We start from the raw sequence: 17,522 nt of genomic DNA, 5'->3' as shown, positions 1-17,522 counted from the left end.
TTATGAAATAAGTGCGAAGTATTACAAAAATGAGAAATTATTGCTGTAGTTCCCCAAAATGAATATAGTATATTCCCCATGATAAAGAACTAAGACAGTACTTACAGCACTCCGTCCTGGTACAGCATGGATCTTCTGGTATCGGTGTCTGAACAGGCATGTAACCTGGTTCATCACAAAATACTTGCTGTGTCAGAGAACATTTGTGTTTTGTACAGTGCACTTTAAGAGTATTTTTGTCACAGACACATTCCTGGCAATCTTTGGACCATTTTTCTCCTGGCTATATGAAAAAGAAAAAAAAGGAAGGAAAAAATTATATATAAATTCAAATCAAAATAATTCTATTTGTTTCTAGTTGACTTATTCATGGATACAGTGATACCTGATTACATCAGCCTTTTCATATTTCTAGTATTTTTAGATTTTATAAGAAACCCTCAAACTGAAGCTAATTAGGGGAAGACACTGGATGCCACTGAAGGTTCTGAGCATGTTCACACAGCTATCACTTTCTATTTATTAGTAGTGTTAGTATGAGGGGTACAAGAGGTCTAAAGGAGAAGTGATTGAGCTTTGCATGCATTTTTGAATAAGAAATTATCATACGACATACTCATTTGCACATTAGGTTACAGAGAGAAATTTCTATAATTTGTATGCAGCTGAGGAATCATAGAATACAGACTATCAACATTGTCAGCAACAGGTAAACTTTGTTATCCATCTGTCCCTTCATCTCTAGTAACTTTAGTGAGCCAGATTTGTGGAAATAAAAGAAGCACATATGCCAAAGTTCCACTACTACCATCTATCTCTTTTTTTTTCTTTCTCTCTTTTTTTTTTTCTTTTTTTCAGTATATGAGGTGACGGTTATTGAAAGAATATCCCATCACTTACTGTTAAATTTCTTAGGGAGTAATGTGGTTTTTGCTCTGGCACTCATAATTGTTTTTAATACTAAAGGGTAACGAACATTTGAAAAAAACCCTAAAGTCTCCCCCAACCTAAGCAAAACTTCGTTTTTGTGAAACACTAAATATCCTCTTGCTTCACTTGTCTGTGCTTGATAAACCACATTGATTGTGATACTCACCGATCTAGATACTCCATTTGGTTCCCTACAAGCTGGAAATAAAAAAAAAATGAATGGAGATTTACACCACTGAAAACTGACATAAAGGAGTAAATTTGTGCAGTTTCACATAGAAATACTGTGAAGATTAAACTAACAAGAAAATGAATATGCAGACTAGTTCTTCTGAAATGTAGTTTTCTACCATCTTGGTAGGTCTCATGTAAAGAAGAAAGATAGAAAAAAGGTAATATTGATTATTATTTGATTTTTAGATGGGGAGACTAAAGGAGCCAAAAGAAGGTGATTTGCCCATGATGTGACCATGTAGAAGATGGCAGTAGAACACAGGCCTTCTGACTATCAATCCTGATCTCTATTTATTCCCCAAACTAGCTACAGGTTACTTACAGCATTCAGAGACACAGGTGTTGCTGTCTTCACCCATGAGCATCTGTCCTTCAGGACAGAAACATCCTTCAGTCACTCCATAGCCAGGAAGCTCAACAACGCTAGAGTGGGAGGAATGTATGTATGTGAGTATAACGTTTTTGCAGTGAAGCAGGAGAGAGAGCAGCATATTGAAGGTTGCTATGTCAGATACAAGGGAGACAAAAGAATTTACATTTTCTGAAGTGCAACAGGAAGTGCATATTCATAGAGCTGATTGATATTTATAAATCTTGAATAAATTACCCAAATTCACAAGACATCTCATTATGAAGTAACTCCATTTTCTAAGGAAAGTAGGTAGATAAAAATAGAAAAAAAGAAAAATATAAGCAGTTGTTTTGGGGTGGGGTTTTTTGTCTTTTCATACCTTGGGTCACAGGTAGCAGGATTAATGGGCCCACATGGCTTGTATACCATGTTTGCTGGACAGTTGTATGCTGTATGGAAAAAGAAGAAAAAAGATCAAAAATTGATCAAAAATCAAATAGATGCACATTTGCAGCAAAAGGGAGTGACTACAGCTTTGCTTTCTTCATCTGCCGCTTCTGTGAGTAAGGATGTATTTTCGTACACAATAGTCAAGTGTTAGATGTAAGATATGTTTACTGAACAAAACACTAATTACTACCATTTCTCACACGCGTTTTTGAGTTCTGCAATACTTACGGCATGTATTGTTGGTCTTTCCTCTCCAGTCAATGCAGACACCTCTAGCGGCACACTCTGTAGCATATATCTCCAAACTGGAACACTGCATGGATTCATTGGCTATGCGACATCCATCAAAAACACAGCCTTGGAAAAATGGTTCTGGTGGTATGACAGCATGGCATTCTGCAAAAATCCTGCAGACAGAAAAGAAACCAAACCCATTTTACGTTAACCAGTCCTTATATAAAATCCAGCACTTCCCAGTTAATGGCACGTGACTCTCTGCTTCAGGAAGGAATGTATTGCGAGAAACAAAACCCTAAGAATGGCCGATAATCTGGGAGATAGATTCAGGAAAGGAAAAATAGGAAATCTGAAGCTCCATTTTTTTTCTAGAGAGGCTAATGGTCATAGTGTTTCTGTATGTGTACACAACTTTTCATCAGTCTGACACAAGAAATTTCATTAAAAAGGCAACTGCATCAGACTGAGGAAAAAGGGATGATAAAAGTAGCCGAGAGATAGAAAAATTGCACAATAGTTCATAACTACAGCAAGCAAGAGTAACAGGGCCTTTATAAGTGACCCAGCTGAAAAAAAGCTTTTGTCAGAGCTCACCCAAGTATAGCAAATACTGCAGGAAACAAACCTTTGTGCTTTTGGAGCTCCATGTTTTATGTAAAATGTACAAAGAATGAAGGACGCTTTTTGGCTGAGATGTTTCTGTCTGCTCTGTTAACCTGATTGGTAACCATAGAATCATAGAATCATACGGGTTGGAAAAAAGAATGAATTCATTCAGTTTTTTACTTACTTGCTCCAGATAAGCTTGCAGAGCTGAGGTGGTTTACAGTGAGGCTTTGGTGAAGGTGTGCTTACAACTGTTGGTACTGGTACTCCATGGCATGATCTGTTGTTATCAACGATCCAGTGATGAGCCATTTGGGGACAGGAAGAAATGATCTTACCACTTGGCAAGCGGCATTCATCTGATTTATTATTTGTACATGTTCCTGGAAGAGACAAGCTATGTAAGTCTCATTAGCCACATCAGAGATGCACAATACATTATTGTGCTGATATCACATTTAGACGTGGTGTGCTCATGAAATGTATAAGGTGCCTTGCTTCATAGGGAGTGTTTTCTCTAGTTATATGAACTTTAATTTAGGCTGCGGAAAAACAAACAAACCTAAAACCCCAGCCCCAAAATAAAAAAACATTGAGCTTTTGATCCTACAGAAGTTGAAGAGCAGAACTGTTTTCATTTCCATTTTACTGCTATTCAAAAATTTCTGTCAGTCATGAGACTGCATAGCCAGAGTGGGTGAGAATAACCATGGTAGGGTGGGGAAAGAGTCCCACCTCCAATTAGTGCATCTGTCTTACCACATTGTCCTTCGGTGTTGTTGCCAAATTTGCTGTATGGGAGTTTCACAGAGAAAATCAGCCCACTAAAGGTGATGGTTGCACCAATCTCTGGTATTTCAACAATCATGTTGATGCCAAGTGTGGAGAAAGAAATGCCATCTTTTCTGAAGCCTGGTTTGACAATCTTTTTGTTGAAGTACATCTGAATGCAGGGTTAAAAAAACCACAACTTCAGAATAAGCACTGCTTCTGCCTGATTGTTTTAAATAATGTATTTTCTAATCTTCACAATCATGTATAACTCCATATTGTTGTGCATTGCATCCAATGCTCATTGGCATTGCAATAACAGCCTACATATGCATTAATATCTCAGCTTGTATTGCTATATTGCTACAGTGTGATAATAATCTAAGTGGCCTCTAAGTACCATGTTTGTGAAGATTGTGTGCTAATGCACAACATTCTAAATCCAAGTATTTTCTTTATATCCCTCATAATTTTGTTTATTGTAAACATTTTTCATATGAAAACAAGTGGTAGTTTTCTTTAACTACAGAAATATTCCTGCCATTTATTTGTAATAACTGCAAAATCATACTGTCCCTATACTAGGTGTTGCTTGGCATTGGAAGAGTTATCTGAATTTAAAATGAAGTCAAATGTCCCTGGTGCCAGTTTTATGTAGCAGTCACATTTATTAATTAATCTAAGCTGTTCCATTTGCAGCCTGTATCTTATATGAGTTAATGAAGGTGGACATATTTGCTTGATAACTTTTTATCAGGAATTATTCTGCAACTTTCTTCTCCTTAAATTGGGATAAAGTAAGAGTTAAGAGTTTTCTTTCACAGGGAATCATTGGACTAATTGTTTCTGCATGCCTTTCTGACTGTAGGTAAGAACCTGGCATGGCTTTCTAGGGGGAGAGTGCATATTGAGACAAACTTTTCCTCCCACCTCTTTGTGTTCTCTAATCAACTCATAGATTTCCCGGTGTAACAGTGGGACTGACTTTTCATTTTCACTGGCTTGCCAGCGCTAGTTTAGAATCATGAAGGTGAAGTGACACCCCCAGCCACCCCTTTTCTTCAGCTATACCTCTCTTCCCAGCAGGGAATTGGAGGGGGAATCTTGTCACGGCTCTGTTTAGTGCCTGAAGTTCCCTATGCAGAGGAAGCAGTCCCTAGTCATCCAGCTGATAAGGGATACATACCCATCTTCACCATGAGAGAAGAATCATGTTTGTGATTTGCATTCCTGTTTCTTCATAACGTGTTTGTTTACATAAGTGAATTGAACAATGTACTAGTTTTCATGAAACCTGAATCAAGCACCCAGTCTAAGTATTCTTTCTGTCTTCTCTATCAGCTGTATTAGTCTGTTTCCTAGTGTTATTTATATATACACATATATGTTTACAATATATTCATATCTGCATAGTGCTAAGCTATTTCTGACATTTTGTTCTTAGAAACTGGTGTAATCTTTTTTTTCCTAATGATACCCTCTGCCCTCATCACCTCCGTTGATATGATATTCTAAGAGACTGTATTTCAAATGAGAATCAGTAAGGCCTGTAGACCTTACCTCTTTTTTTGCAAAAATAGAGAAATAAAAAATGTGTATTTTACCACATTCGTCATCACACCATTCATGAGTTTACGGGTCAGCACCACTTCTGCAGATTTGTAGAAAATAATAATGGATTTAGGGCAGGAAAGTCCATCTTCTGCATCGCAGTAATAATTGTCAATGTAAACACGGAAGTTATCATATTTAGGTACAATCTGTTTCACCAGGACGTAAGTGCAGTTTTCAAGGAAAGTATAGTAGGTTCCATCAAAAGTAATATAATGAGGATCACCCCATCCACTGCACACACCTGGTAGAGAGAAAAGATTTAGAACATTAACATGAAAATTAATGTAGAAGAAAGAATTTAGAAACTGAAGTGAATATACTACAATTTATAGAGCAACCCTAAGAAAACAAAATGCCCATATAATCTGTGCAAAGTTTTGCTTTTTTCAAAAAAGGTTATTCCTTAATCTACTGGTGCTTACATTGACACTCATATTTGTAACAGCAGCCGTTTTCATCAGGTACCAGTATTGCCGGATATTTGTTCGCACAGGTAATTTCCTTTACAGGTGGGCAGTGTGTTGGAATTATTTCTACCTTGTTGTCTCCCTTACAGATGAGTTCTGTACAGTTGGATAATTTGTATCTTTGTCCAGGCTGCAAAATGAACAAAAATTGCTGTTATAGGAGTTTGCAAACAGGTATGAACTTTACTTACAGTTTTAGTTTAATGGTACATTGTTTCCAGTATTAGTGGTGTTGGAAAGGAAATTAATATGTGTTACTTCTCTTCAATTTGTGGTACTAATGATTTGTAATGTTGACCAGAGGTATTCATAATTCTGACCATGATACAGAGGATCAGAAACAGTTTTGTTTTCCAAATCTGAAGCAAAGACTAAAATTAAAATCTTCACTGATAGTACAAGGCTGTCAATATTTTTTTTATGCTAAAAGGAAGTGGGTACCTTAATTCTAGCTATTTCTTCTACATGAGGAGCTCTTCTGAGATTTTGGGGGAATAGGTCTTAGGTTAAGGGAACTGGTGTCCTTTATACTAGCTATGTGTACTGTACTTCACTATCAGCACAGACCATCACTATCAAAAAAAAGAAAAAAAGAATGTGTACGGAAGTACAGGTAAGAGGGCATGAAAACAGAAAGAGATACAAGCCTCCACAGTAGCTTAAATTTTTCTGTCTAGTGAAGAAACAGAATGCACAAGGAAACTTCCTCTATTATTTCAGTAAGGTTTCTTATTTATGCAATGCAGTGTATCAGAAAGTGTTTTACTAGCACTGAAGTAATTAGAAAAGATTATTGTAGCTTGCTTTCTCAGTATGAAAAAAAATTATAAAGAAGGCACATACAAATTTTATGATAGGTATATTGCCCATCGCTAGCAACACTTATTCTGGCAATCTGCACATAAAAGGTTTAAAGACTGCAAACTGTTCCTTTCTGGTATCAACCTAACATTAATGTAATTTCAACAATCATAACATAACAGAGAAACTACATACCTGTAGGGGAGGGTAAGTAGAAGAAACACAACCAGGAGGGGTGGTAGTCAGAGGAACTGATGTTGTTACAGTAGACCATTCAGAGGAAGTAGTGGTTAGAGGAGTAGTAATATTACAATATGTGTGTCGTTCAACTGTACATGTTGGACTACAGATGGCGTAAAATCTACATCCATCACTATCCATTCTGCTGTAAATCAGATCACCTAAAGAAAAAAAAGAAAATACAGTAATAAACAAAAAAAAAGACTAAAAAAAAATCAAATATTAAACAAGGCACTACAAAATTTTAAAGTAAAACATGTGAATATATTAAAATGAAAATTAGGAAAAATGTGAAGAAAAATAAACACAACACATTAAATAAGAGATATACAGACTGATAAAACCAGGTAGACTAACCAGGTGAAAAAATAGAATCCCCAATTTTACAGAAACATGCTGTTGATACAGATTTGGTAGAAATGGTGGTAAAGCGGGTGGTGGGCAAGGGCCTGCTGGTGGCGGTGGTGGAGGTTTGCGGTGTGGTTTCTGAGGAGGTGGGCACCGTGGTGGGCGAGTAGGAGGTGGAGGTGGAGGTCGTGACTGTGGTGGAGGTTGGGGCGGTGCTGGGTGATCTGCGGCTGGTGGTGGTGGTGGGGCTGGTGGTGGGCAAGGGCCTGCTGGTTGGGCAATTGTAGTTAGGGCTGCAGCAGCGGACGCGGATCTTGTAGTTGAGGCACATCTTAAATTTGCCAATCTGGTCTTCGTTCTTGCACACCAGTCCAAAGTGGACGTCGCACTGCACGACCTGTCCGACGTCTTGGATGGGCACGTCGGGGTAGTCCTCCGCCTGGCACTCGATTTCCTTTGGATGTTGACAGACTTCCCTCCCGGCGGCGCGGATGTGCTGGTAGGTTTCGAAGTCTCCCTGGCTGGGCCCTGAGGAGGGGAAGTCGACGTCGAACCATTCGCTCCAGGAGCACACTTCGGGTTGACAGGTGGTAGTGGACTGGGTGGTGGTGGGCGTCACGGTGGGGTATGTGGTAGGTGTCGGCGTGAGGCTGGTGGTGCTGGTGGCGGTGGTGGAGGTTTGCGGTGTGGTTTCTGAGGAGGTGGGCACCGTGGTGGGCGAGTAGGAGGTGGAGGTGGAGGTCGTGACTGTGGTGGAGGTTGGGGCGGTGCTGGGTGATCTGCGGCTGGTGGTGGTGGTGGGGCTGGTGGTGGGCAAGGGCCTGCTGGTTGGGCAATTGTAGTTAGGGCTGCAGCAGCGGACGCGGATCTTGTAGTTGAGGCACATCTTAAATTTGCCAATCTGGTCTTCGTTCTTGCACACCAGTCCAAAGTGGACGTCGCACTGCACGACCTGTCCGACGTCTTGGATGGGCACGTCGGGGTAGTCCTCCGCCTGGCACTCGATTTCCTTTGGATGTTGACAGACTTCCCTCCCGGCGGCGCGGATGTGCTGGTAGGTTTCGAAGTCTCCCTGGCTGGGCCCTGAGGAGGGGAAGTCGACGTCGAACCATTCGCTCCAGGAGCACACTTCGGGTTGACAGGTGGTAGTGGACTGGGTGGTGGTGGGCGTCACGGTGGGGTATGTGGTAGGTGTCGGCGTGAGGCTGGTGGTGCTGGTGGCGGTGGTGGAGGTTTGCGGTGTGGTTTCTGAGGAGGCGGGCACCGTGGTGGGCGAGTAGGAGGTGGAGGTGGAGGTCGTGACTGTGGTGGAGGTTGGGGCGGTGCTGGGTGATCTGCGGCTGGTGGTGGTGGTGGGGCTGGTGGTGGGCAAGGGCCTGCTGGTTGGGCAATTGTAGTTAGGGCTGCAGCAGCGGACGCGGATCTTGTAGTTGAGGCACATCTTAAATTTGCCAGTCTGGTCTTCGTTCTTGCACACCAGTCCAAAGTGGACGTCGCACTGCACGACCTGTCCGACGTCTTGGATGGGCACGTCGGGGTAGTCCTCCGCCTGGCACTCGATTTCCTTTGGATGTTGACAGACTTCCCTCCCGGCGGCGCGGATGTGCTGGTAGGTTTCGAAGTCTCCCTGGCTGGGCCCTGAGGAGGGGAAGTCGACGTCGAACCATTCGCTCCAGGAGCACACTTCGGGTTGACAGGTGGTAGTGGACTGGGTGGTGGTGGGCGTCACGGTGGGGTACGTGGTAGGTGTCGACGTGGGGCTGGTGGTGCTGGTGGCGGTGGTGGAGGTTTGCGGTGTGGTTTCTGAGGAGGTGGGCACCGTGGTGGGCGAGTAGGTGGTGGAGGTGGAGGTCGTGACTGTGGTGGAGGTTGGGGCGGTGCTGGGTGATCTGCGGCTGGTGGTGGTGGTAGGGCTGGTGGTGGGCAAGGGCCTGTTGGTTGGGCAATTGTAGTTAGGGCTGCAGCAGCGGACGCGGATCTTGTAGTTGAGGCACATCTTAAATTTGCCAATCTGGTCTTCGTTCTTGCACACCAGTCCAAAGTGGACGTCGCACTGCACGACCTGTCCGACGTCTTGGATGGGCACGTCGGGGTAGTCCTCCGCCTGGCACTCGATTTCCTTTGGATGTTGACAGACTTCCCTCCCGGCGGCGCGGATGTGCTGGTAGGTTTCGAAGTCTCCCTGGCTGAGCCCTGAGAAGGGGAAGTCGACGTCGAACCATTCGCTCCAGGAGCACACTTCGGGTTGACAGGTGGTAGTGGACTGGGTGGTGGTGGGCGTCACGGTGGGGTACATGGTAGGTGTCGGCGTGGGGCTGGTGGTGCTGGTGGCGGTGGTGGAGGTTTGCGGTGTGGTTTCTGAGGAGGTGGGCACCGTGGTGGGCGAGTAGGAGGTGGAGGTGGAGGTCGTGACTGTGGTGGAGGTTGGGGCGGTGCTGGGTGATCTGCGGCTGGTGGTGGTGGTGGGGCTGGTGGTGGGCAAGGGCCTGCTGGTTGGGCAATTGTAGTTAGGGCTGCAGCAGCGGACGCGGATCTTGTAGTTGAGGCACATCTTAAATTTGCCAATCTGGTCTTCGTTCTTGCACACCAGTCCAAAGTGGACGTCGCACTGCACGACCTGTCCGACGTCTTGGATGGGCACGTCGGGGTAGTCCTCCGCCTGGCACTCGATTTCCTTTGGATGTTGACAGACTTCCCTCCCGGCGGCGCGGATGTGCTGGTAGGTTTCGAAGTCTCCCTGGCTGGGCCCTGAGGAGGGGAAGTCGACGTCGAACCATTCGCTCCAGGAGCACACTTCGGGTTGACAGGTGGTAGTGGACTGGGTGGTGGTGGGCGTCACGGTGGGGTACGTGGTAGGTGTCGGCGTGAGGCTGGTGGTGCTGGTGGCGGTGGTGGAGGTTTGCGGTGTGGTTTCTGAGGAGGTGGGCACCGTGGTGGGCGAGTAGGAGGTGGAGGTGGAGGTCGTGACTGTGGTGGAGGTTGGGGCGGTGCTGGGTGATCTGCGGCTGGTGGTGGTGGTGGGGCTGGTGGTGGGCAAGGGCCTGCTGGTTGGGCAATTGTAGTTAGGGCTGCAGCAGCGGACGCGGATCTTGTAGTTGAGGCACATCTTAAATTTGCCAGTCTGGTCTTCGTTCTTGCACACCAGTCCAAAGTGGACGTCGCACTGCACGACCTGTCCGACGTCTTGGATGGGCACGTCGGGGTAGTCCTCCGCCTGGCACTCGATTTCCTTTGGATGTTGACAGACTTCCCTCCCGGCGGCGCGGATGTGCTGGTAGGTTTCGAAGTCTCCCTGGCTGGGCCCTGAGGAGGGGAAGTCGACGTCGAACCATTCGCTCCAGGAGCACACTTCGGGTTGACAGGTGGTAGTGGACTGGGTGGTGGTGGGCGTCACGGTGGGGTATGTGGTAGGTGTCGGCGTGGGGCTGGTGGTGCTGGTGGCGGTGGTGGAGGTTTGCGGTGTGGTTTCTGAGGAGGTGGGCACCGTGGTGGGCGAGTAGGAGGTGGAGGTGGAGGTCGTGACTGTGGTGGAGGTTGGGGCGGTGCTGGGTGATCTGCGGCTGGTGGTGGTGGTGGGGCTGGTGGTGGGCAAGGGCCTGCTGGTTGGGCAATTGTAGTTAGGGCTGCAGCAGCGGACGCGGATCTTGTAGTTGAGGCACATCTTAAATTTGCCAGTCTGGTCTTCGTTCTTGCACACCAGTCCAAAGTGGACGTCGCATTGCACGACCTGTCCGACGTCTTGGATGGGCACGTCGGGGTAGTCCTCCGCCTGGCACTCGATTTCCTTTGGATGTTGACAGACTTCCCTCCCGGCGGCGCGGATGTGCTGGTAGGTTTCGAAGTCTCCCTGGCTGGGCCCTGAGGAGGGGAAGTCGACGTCGAACCATTCGCTCCAGGAGCACACTTCGGGTTGACAGGTGGTAGTGGACTGGGTGGTGGTGGGCGTCACGGTGGGGTATGAGGTAGGTGTCGGCGTGGGGCTGGTGGTGCTGGTGGCGGTGGTGGAGGTTTGCGGTGTGGTTTCTGAGGAGGTGGGCACCGTGGTGGGCGAGTAGGAGGTGGAGGTGGAGGTCGTGACTGTGGTGGAGGTTGGGGCGGTGCTGGGTGATCTGCGGCTGGTGGTAGTGGTGGGGCTGGTGGTGGGCAAGGGCCTGCTGGTTGGGCAATTGTAGTTAGGGCTGCAGCAGCGGACGCGGATCTTGTAGTTGAGGCACATCTTAAATTTGCCAATCTGGTCTTCGTTCTTGCACACCAGTCCAAAGTGGACGTCGCACTGCACGACCTGTCCGACGTGTTGAATGGGCACATCAGGGTAGTCCTCCGCCTGGCACTCGATTTCCTTTGGATGTTGACAGACTTCCCTCCCGGCGGCGCGGATGTGCTGGTAGGTTTCGAAGTCTCCCTGGCTGGGCCCTGAGGAGGGGAAGTCGACGTCGAACCATTCGCTCCAGGAGCACACTTCGGGTTGACAGGTGGTAGTGGACTGGGTGGTGGTGGGCGTCACGGTGGGGTATGTGGTAGGTGTCGGCGTGAGGCTGGTGGTGCTGGTGGCGGTGGTGGAGGTTTGCGGTGTGGTTTCTGAGGAGGTGGGCACCGTGGTGGGCGAGTAGGAGGTGGAGGTGGAGGTCGTGACTGTGGTGGAGGTTGGGGCGGTGCTGGGTGATCTGCGGCTGGTGGTGGTGGTGGGGCTGGTGGTGGGCAAGGGCCTGCTGGTTGGGCAATTGTAGTTAGGGCTGCAGCAGCGGACGCGGATCTTGTAGTTGAGGCACATCTTAAATTTGCCAATCTGGTCTTCGTTCTTGCACACCAGTCCAAAGTGGACGTCGCACTGCACGACCTGTCCGACGTGTTGAATGGGCACATCAGGGTAGTCCTCCGCCTGGCACTCGATTTCCTTTGGATGTTGACAGACTTCCCTCCCGGCGGCGCGGATGTGCTGGTAGGTTTCGAAGTCTCCCTGGCTGGGCCCTGAGGAGGGGAAGTCGACGTCGAACCATTCGCTCCAGGAGCACACTTCGGGTTGACAGGTGGTAGTGGACTGGGTGGTGGTGGGCGTCACGGTGGGGTATGTGGTAGGTGTCGGCGTGAGGCTGGTGGTGCTGGTGGCGGTGGTGGAGGTTTGCGGTGTGGTTTCTGAGGAGGCGGGCACCGTGGTGGGCGAGTAGGAGGTGGAGGTGGAGGTCGTGACTGTGGTGGAGGTTGGGGCGGTGCTGGGTGATCTGCGGCTGGTGGTGGTGGTGGGGCTGGTGGTGGGCAAGGGCCTGCTGGTTGGGCAATTGTAGTTAGGGCTGCAGCAGCGGACGCGGATCTTGTAGTTGAGGCACATCTTAAATTTGCCAATCTGGTCTTCGTTCTTGCACACCAGTCCAAAGTGGACGTCGCACTGCACGACCTGTCCGACGTCTTGGATGGGCACGTCGGGGTAGTCCTCCGCCTGGCACTCGATTTCCTTTGGATGTTGACAGACTTCCCTCCCGGCGGCGCGGATGTGCTGGTAGGTTTCGAAGTCTCCCTGGCTGGGCCCTGAGGAGGGGAAGTCGACGTCGAACCATTCGCTCCAGGAGCACACTTCGGGTTGACAGGTGGTAGTGGACTGGGTGGTGGTGGGCGTCACGGTGGGGTATGTGGTAGGTGTCGGCGTGGGGCTGGTGGTGCTGGTGGCGGTGGTGGAGGTTTGCGGTGTGGTTTCTGAGGAGGCGGGCACCGTGGTGGGCGAGTAGGAGGTGGAGGTGGAGGTCGTGACTGTGGTGGAGGTTGGGGCGGTGCTGGGTGATCTGCGGCTGGTGGTGGTGGTGGGGCTGGTGGTGGGCAAGGGCCTGCTGGTTGGGCAATTGTAGTTAGGGCTGCAGCAGCGGACGCGGATCTTGTAGTTGAGGCACATCTTAAATTTGCCAGTCTGGTCTTCGTTCTTGCACACCAGTCCAAAGTGGACGTCGCACTGCACGACCTGTCCGACGTGTTGAATGGGCACATCAGGGTAGTCCTCCGCCTGGCACTCGATTTCCTTTGGATGTTGACAGACTTCCCTCCCGGCGGCGCGGATGTGCTGGTAGGTTTCGAAGTCTCCCTGGCTGGGCCCTGAGGAGGGGAAGTCGACGTCGAACCATTCGCTCCAGGAGCACACTTCGGGTTGACAGGTGGTAGTGGACTGGGTGGTGGTGGGCGTCACGGTGGGGTATGTGGTAGGTGTCGGCGTGAGGCTGGTGGTGCTGGTGGCGGTGGTGGAGGTTTGCGGTGTGGTTTCTGAGGAGGTGGGCACCGTGGTGGGCGAGTAGGAGGTGGAGGTGGAGGTCGTGACTGTGGTGGAGGTTGGGGCGGTGCTGGGTGATCTGCGGCTGGTGGTGGTGGTGGGGCTGGTGGTGGGCAAGGGCCTGCTGGTTGGGCAATTGTAGTTAGGGCTGCAGCAGCGGACGCGGATCTTGTAGTTGAGGCACATCTTAAATTTGCCAGTCTGGTCTTCGTTCTTGCACACCAGTCCAAAGTGGACGTCGCATTGCACGACCTGTCCGACGTCTTGGATGGGCACGTCGGGGTAGTCCTCCGCCTGGCACTCGATTTCCTTTGGATGTTGACAGACTTCCCTCCCGGCGGCGCGGATGTGCTGGTAGGTTTCGAAGTCTCCCTGGCTGGGCCCTGAGGAGGGGAAGTCGACGTCGAACCATTCGCTCCAGGAGCACACTTCGGGTTGACAGGTGGTAGTGGACTGGGTGGTGGTGGGCGTCACGGTGGGGTATGTGGTAGGTGTCGGCGTGGGGCTGGTGGTGCTGGTGGCGGTGGTGGAGGTTTGCGGTGTGGTTTCTGAGGAGGTGGGCACCGTGGTGGGCGAGTAGGAGGTGGAGGTGGAGGTCGTGACTGTGGTGGAGGTTGGGGCGGTGCTGGGTGATCTGCGGCTGGTGGTGGTGGTGGGGCTGGTGGTGGGCAAGGGCCTGCTGGTTGGGCAATTGTAGTTAGGGCTGCAGCAGCGGACGCGGATCTTGTAGTTGAGGCACATCTTAAATTTGCCAGTCTGGTCTTCGTTCTTGCACACCAGTCCAAAGTGGACGTCGCACTGCACGACCTGTCCGACGTGTTGAATGGGCACATCAGGGTAGTCCTCCGCCTGGCACTCAATTTCCTTTGGATGTTGACAGACTTCCCTCCCGGCGGCGCGGATGTGCTGGTAGGTTTCGAAGTCTCCCTGGCTGGGCCCTGAGGAGGGGAAGTCGACGTCGAACCATTCGCTCCAGGAGCACACTTCGGGTTGACAGGTGGTAGTGGACTGGGTGGTGGTGGGCGTCACGGTGGGGTATGTGGTAGGTGTCGGCGTGAGGCTGGTGGTGCTGGTGGCGGTGGTGGAGGTTTGCGGTGTGGTTTCTGAGGAGGCGGGCACCGTGGTGGGCGAGTAGGAGGTGGAGGTGGAGGTCGTGACTGTGGTGGAGGTTGGGGCGGTGCTGGGTGATCTGCGGCTGGTGGTGGTGGTGGGGCTGGTGGTGGGCAAGGGCCTGCTGGTTGGGCAATTGTAGTTAGGGCTGCAGCAGCGGACGCGGATCTTGTAGTTGAGGCACATCTTAAATTTGCCAGTCTGGTCTTCGTTCTTGCACACCAGTCCAAAGTGGACGTCGCACTGCACGACCTGTCCGACGTCTTGGATGGGCACGTCGGGGTAGTCCTCCGCCTGGCACTCGATTTCCTTTGGATGTTGACAGACTTCCCTCCCGGCGGCGCGGATGTGCTGGTAGGTTTCGAAGTCTCCCTGGCTGGGCCCTGAGGAGGGGAAGTCGACGTCGAACCATTCGCTCCAGGAGCACACTTCGGGTTGACAGGTGGTAGTGGACTGGGTGGTGGTGGGCGTCACGGTGGGGTATGTGGTAGGTGTCGGCGTGAGGCTGGTGGTGCTGGTGGCGGTGGTGGAGGTTTGCGGTGTGGTTTCTGAGGAGGCGGGCACCGTGGTGGGCGAGTAGGAGGTGGAGGTGGAGGTCGTGACTGTGGTGGAGGTTGGGGCGGTGCTGGGTGATCTGCGGCTGGTGGTGGTGGTGGGGCTGGTGGTGGGCAAGGGCCTGCTGGTTGGGCAATTGTAGTTAGGGCTGCAGCAGCGGACGCGGATCTTGTAGTTGAGGCACATCTTAAATTTGCCAGTCTGGTCTTCGTTCTTGCACACCAGTCCAAAGTGGACGTCGCACTGCACGACCTGTCCGACGTGTTGAATGGGCACATCGGGGTAGTCCTCCGCCTGGCACTCGATTTCCTTTGGATGTTGACAGACTTCCCTCCCGGCGGCGCGGATGTGCTGGTAGGTTTCGAAGTCTCCCTGGCTGGGCCCTGAGGAGGGGAAGTCGACGTCGAACCATTCGCTCCAGGAGCACACTTCGGGTTGACAGGTGGTAGTGGACTGGGTGGTGGTGGGCGTCACGGTGGGGTATGTGGTAGGTGTCGGCGTGAGGCTGGTGGTGCTGGTGGCGGTGGTGGAGGTTTGCGGTGTGGTTTCTGAGGAGGTGGGCACCGTGGTGGGCGAGTAGGAGGTGGAGGTGGAGGTCGTGACTGTGGTGGAGGTTGGGGCGGTGCTGGGTGATCTGCGGCTGGTGGTGGTGGTGGGGCTGGTGGTGGGCAAGGGCCTGCTGGTTGGGCAATTGTAGTTAGGGCTGCAGCAGCGGACGCGGATCTTGTAGTTGAGGCACATCTTAAATTTGCCAATCTGGTCTTCGTTCTTGCACACCAGTCCAAAGTGGACGTCGCATTGCACGACCTGTCCGACGTCTTGGATGGGCACGTCGGGGTAGTCCTCCGCCTGGCACTCGATTTCCTTTGGATGTTGACAGACTTCCCTCCCGGCGGCGCGGATGTGCTGGTAGGTTTCGAAGTCTCCCTGGCTGGGCCCTGAGGAGGGGAAGTCGACATCGAACCATTCGCTCCAGGAGCACACTTCGGGTTGACAGGTGGTAGTGGACTGGGTGGTGGTGGGCGTCACGGTGGGGTATGTGGTAGGTGTCGGCGTGGGGCTGGTGGTGCTGGTGGCGGTGGTGGAGGTTTGCGGTGTGGTTTCTGAGGAGGTGGGCACCGTGGTGGGCGAGTAGGAGGTGGAGGTGGAGGTCGTGACTGTGGTGGAGGTTGGGGCGGTGCTGGGTGATCTGCGGCTGGTGGTGGTGGTGGGGCTGGTGGTGGGCAAGGGCCTGCTGGTTGGGCAATTGTAGTTAGGGCTGCAGCAGCGGACGCGGATCTTGTAGTTGAGGCACATCTTAAATTTGCCAGTCTGGTCTTCGTTCTTGCACACCAGTCCAAAGTGGACGTCGCACTGCACGACCTGTCCGACGTCTTGGATGGGCACGTCGGGGTAGTCCTCCGCCTGGCACTCAATTTCCTTTGGATGTTGACAGACTTCCCTCCCGGCGGCGCGGATGTGCTGGTAGGTTTCGAAGTCTCCCTGGCTGGGCCCTGAGGAGGGGAAGTCGACGTCGAACCATTCGCTCCAGGAGCACACTTCGGGTTGACAGGTGGTAGTGGACTGGGTGGTGGTGGGCGTCACGGTGGGGTATGTGGTAGGTGTCGGCGTGAGGCTGGTGGTGCTGGTGGCGGTGGTGGAGGTTTGCGGTGTGGTTTCTGAGGAGGTGGGCACCGTGGTGGGCGAGTAGGAGGTGGAGGTGGAGGTCGTGACTGTGGTGGAGGTTGGGGCGGTGCTGGGTGATCTGCGGCTGGTGGTGGTGGTGGGGCTGGTGGTGGGCAAGGGCCTGCTGGTTGGGCAATTGTAGTTAGGGCTGCAGCAGCGGACGCGGATCTTGTAGTTGAGGCACATCTTAGATTTGCCAATCTGGTCTTCGTTCTTGCACACCAGTCCAAAGTGGACGTCGCACTGCACGACCTGTCCGACGTCTTGGATGGGCACGTTGGGGTAGTCCTCCGCCTGGCACTCGATTTCCTTTGGATGTTGACAGACTTCCCTCCCGGCGGCGCGGATGTGCTGGTAGGTTTCGAAGTCTCCCTGGCTGGGCCCTGAGGAGGGGAAGTCGACGTCGAACCATTCGCTCCAGGAGCACACTTCGGGTTGACAGGTGGTAGTGGACTGGGTGGTGGTGGGCGTCACGGTGGGGTATGTGGTAGGTGTCGGCGTGAGGCTGGTGGTGCTGGTGGCGGTGGTGGAGGTTTGCGGTGTGGTTTCTGAGGAGGTGGGCACCGTGGTGGGCGAGTAGGAGGTGGAGGTGGAGGTCGTGACTGTGGTGGAGGTTGGGGCGGTGCTGGGTGATCTGCGGCTGGTGGTGGTGGTGGGGCTGGTGGTGGGCAAGGGCCTGCTGGTTGGGCAATTGTAGTTAGGGCTGCAGCAGCGGACGCGGATCTTGTAGTTGAGGCACATCTTAAATTTGCCAATCTGGTCTTCGTTCTTGCACACCAGTCCAAAGTGGACGTCGCACTGCACGACCTGTCCGACGTCTTGGATGGGCACGTCGGGGTAGTCCTCCGCCTGGCACTCGATTTCCTTTGGATGTTGACAGACTTCCCTCCCG

At 51.3% G+C, this 17,522-nt stretch overlaps 2 protein-coding genes across 2 annotated transcripts; both read right to left on the bottom strand.

Moving 5' to 3' along the window:
• Window positions 1-17: 17 nt before the first annotated feature.
• Window positions 18-6,531, bottom strand: LOC142088445 (intestinal mucin-like protein). The gene is made up of 10 exons (XM_075163828.1): window positions 6,505-6,531; window positions 5,617-5,791; window positions 5,185-5,435; window positions 3,569-3,752; window positions 2,994-3,192; window positions 2,195-2,373; window positions 1,896-1,965; window positions 1,487-1,587; window positions 1,097-1,128; window positions 18-283 (listed from the first exon to the last, which is right to left on the bottom strand). The coding sequence occupies exons 1-10, from the start codon at window positions 6,529-6,531 to the stop codon at window positions 38-40; spliced, it is 1,464 nt and encodes a 487-aa protein (XP_075019929.1). The 3' UTR covers window positions 18-37.
• Window positions 6,218-9,346, bottom strand: LOC142088444 (mucin-5AC-like). Its single transcript, XM_075163826.1, has 4 exons — window positions 9,058-9,346; window positions 7,948-8,853; window positions 7,060-7,743; window positions 6,218-6,863 (listed from the first exon to the last, which is right to left on the bottom strand). Exons 1-4 carry the CDS (start codon window positions 9,344-9,346, stop codon window positions 6,631-6,633), a joined length of 2,112 nt encoding a protein of 703 aa, XP_075019927.1. The 3' UTR covers window positions 6,218-6,630.
• Between the last annotated feature and the right edge of the window lie 8,176 nt (window positions 9,347-17,522).

Source organism: Calonectris borealis, chromosome 14 (assembly GCF_964195595.1).
Source record: "Calonectris borealis chromosome 14, bCalBor7.hap1.2, whole genome shotgun sequence".
NCBI classification, from domain to species: domain Eukaryota; kingdom Metazoa; phylum Chordata; class Aves; order Procellariiformes; family Procellariidae; genus Calonectris; species Calonectris borealis.
Note: the sequence above shows the minus strand (reverse complement) of the source record. Positions and strands in the feature narration are given on the sequence as shown.

Coding starts and splice junctions, on each gene's coding strand:
- LOC142088445 (XM_075163828.1), bottom strand. CDS start 6,531: ATGGGCAATATACCTATCATAAAATTT. Junction 5,436..5,616: donor TTACAAATATGAGTGTCAAT/GTAAGCACCAGT, acceptor TCTCTCTACCAG/GTGTGTGCAGTGGATGGGGT. Junction 3,753..5,184: donor ATGGTGTGATGACGAATGTG/GTAAAATACACA, acceptor CCCTGCATTCAG/ATGTACTTCAACAAAAAGAT.
- LOC142088444 (XM_075163826.1), bottom strand. CDS start 9,346: ATGTACCCCACCGTGACGCCCACCACCACCCAGTCCACTACCACCTGT. Junction 8,854..9,057: donor CAAGAACGAAGACCAGATTG/GCAAATTTAAGA, acceptor CCACCTCCTCAG/AAACCACACCGCAAACCTCC. Junction 7,744..7,947: donor CAAGAACGAAGACCAGATTG/GCAAATTTAAGA, acceptor CCACCTCCTCAG/AAACCACACCGCAAACCTCC.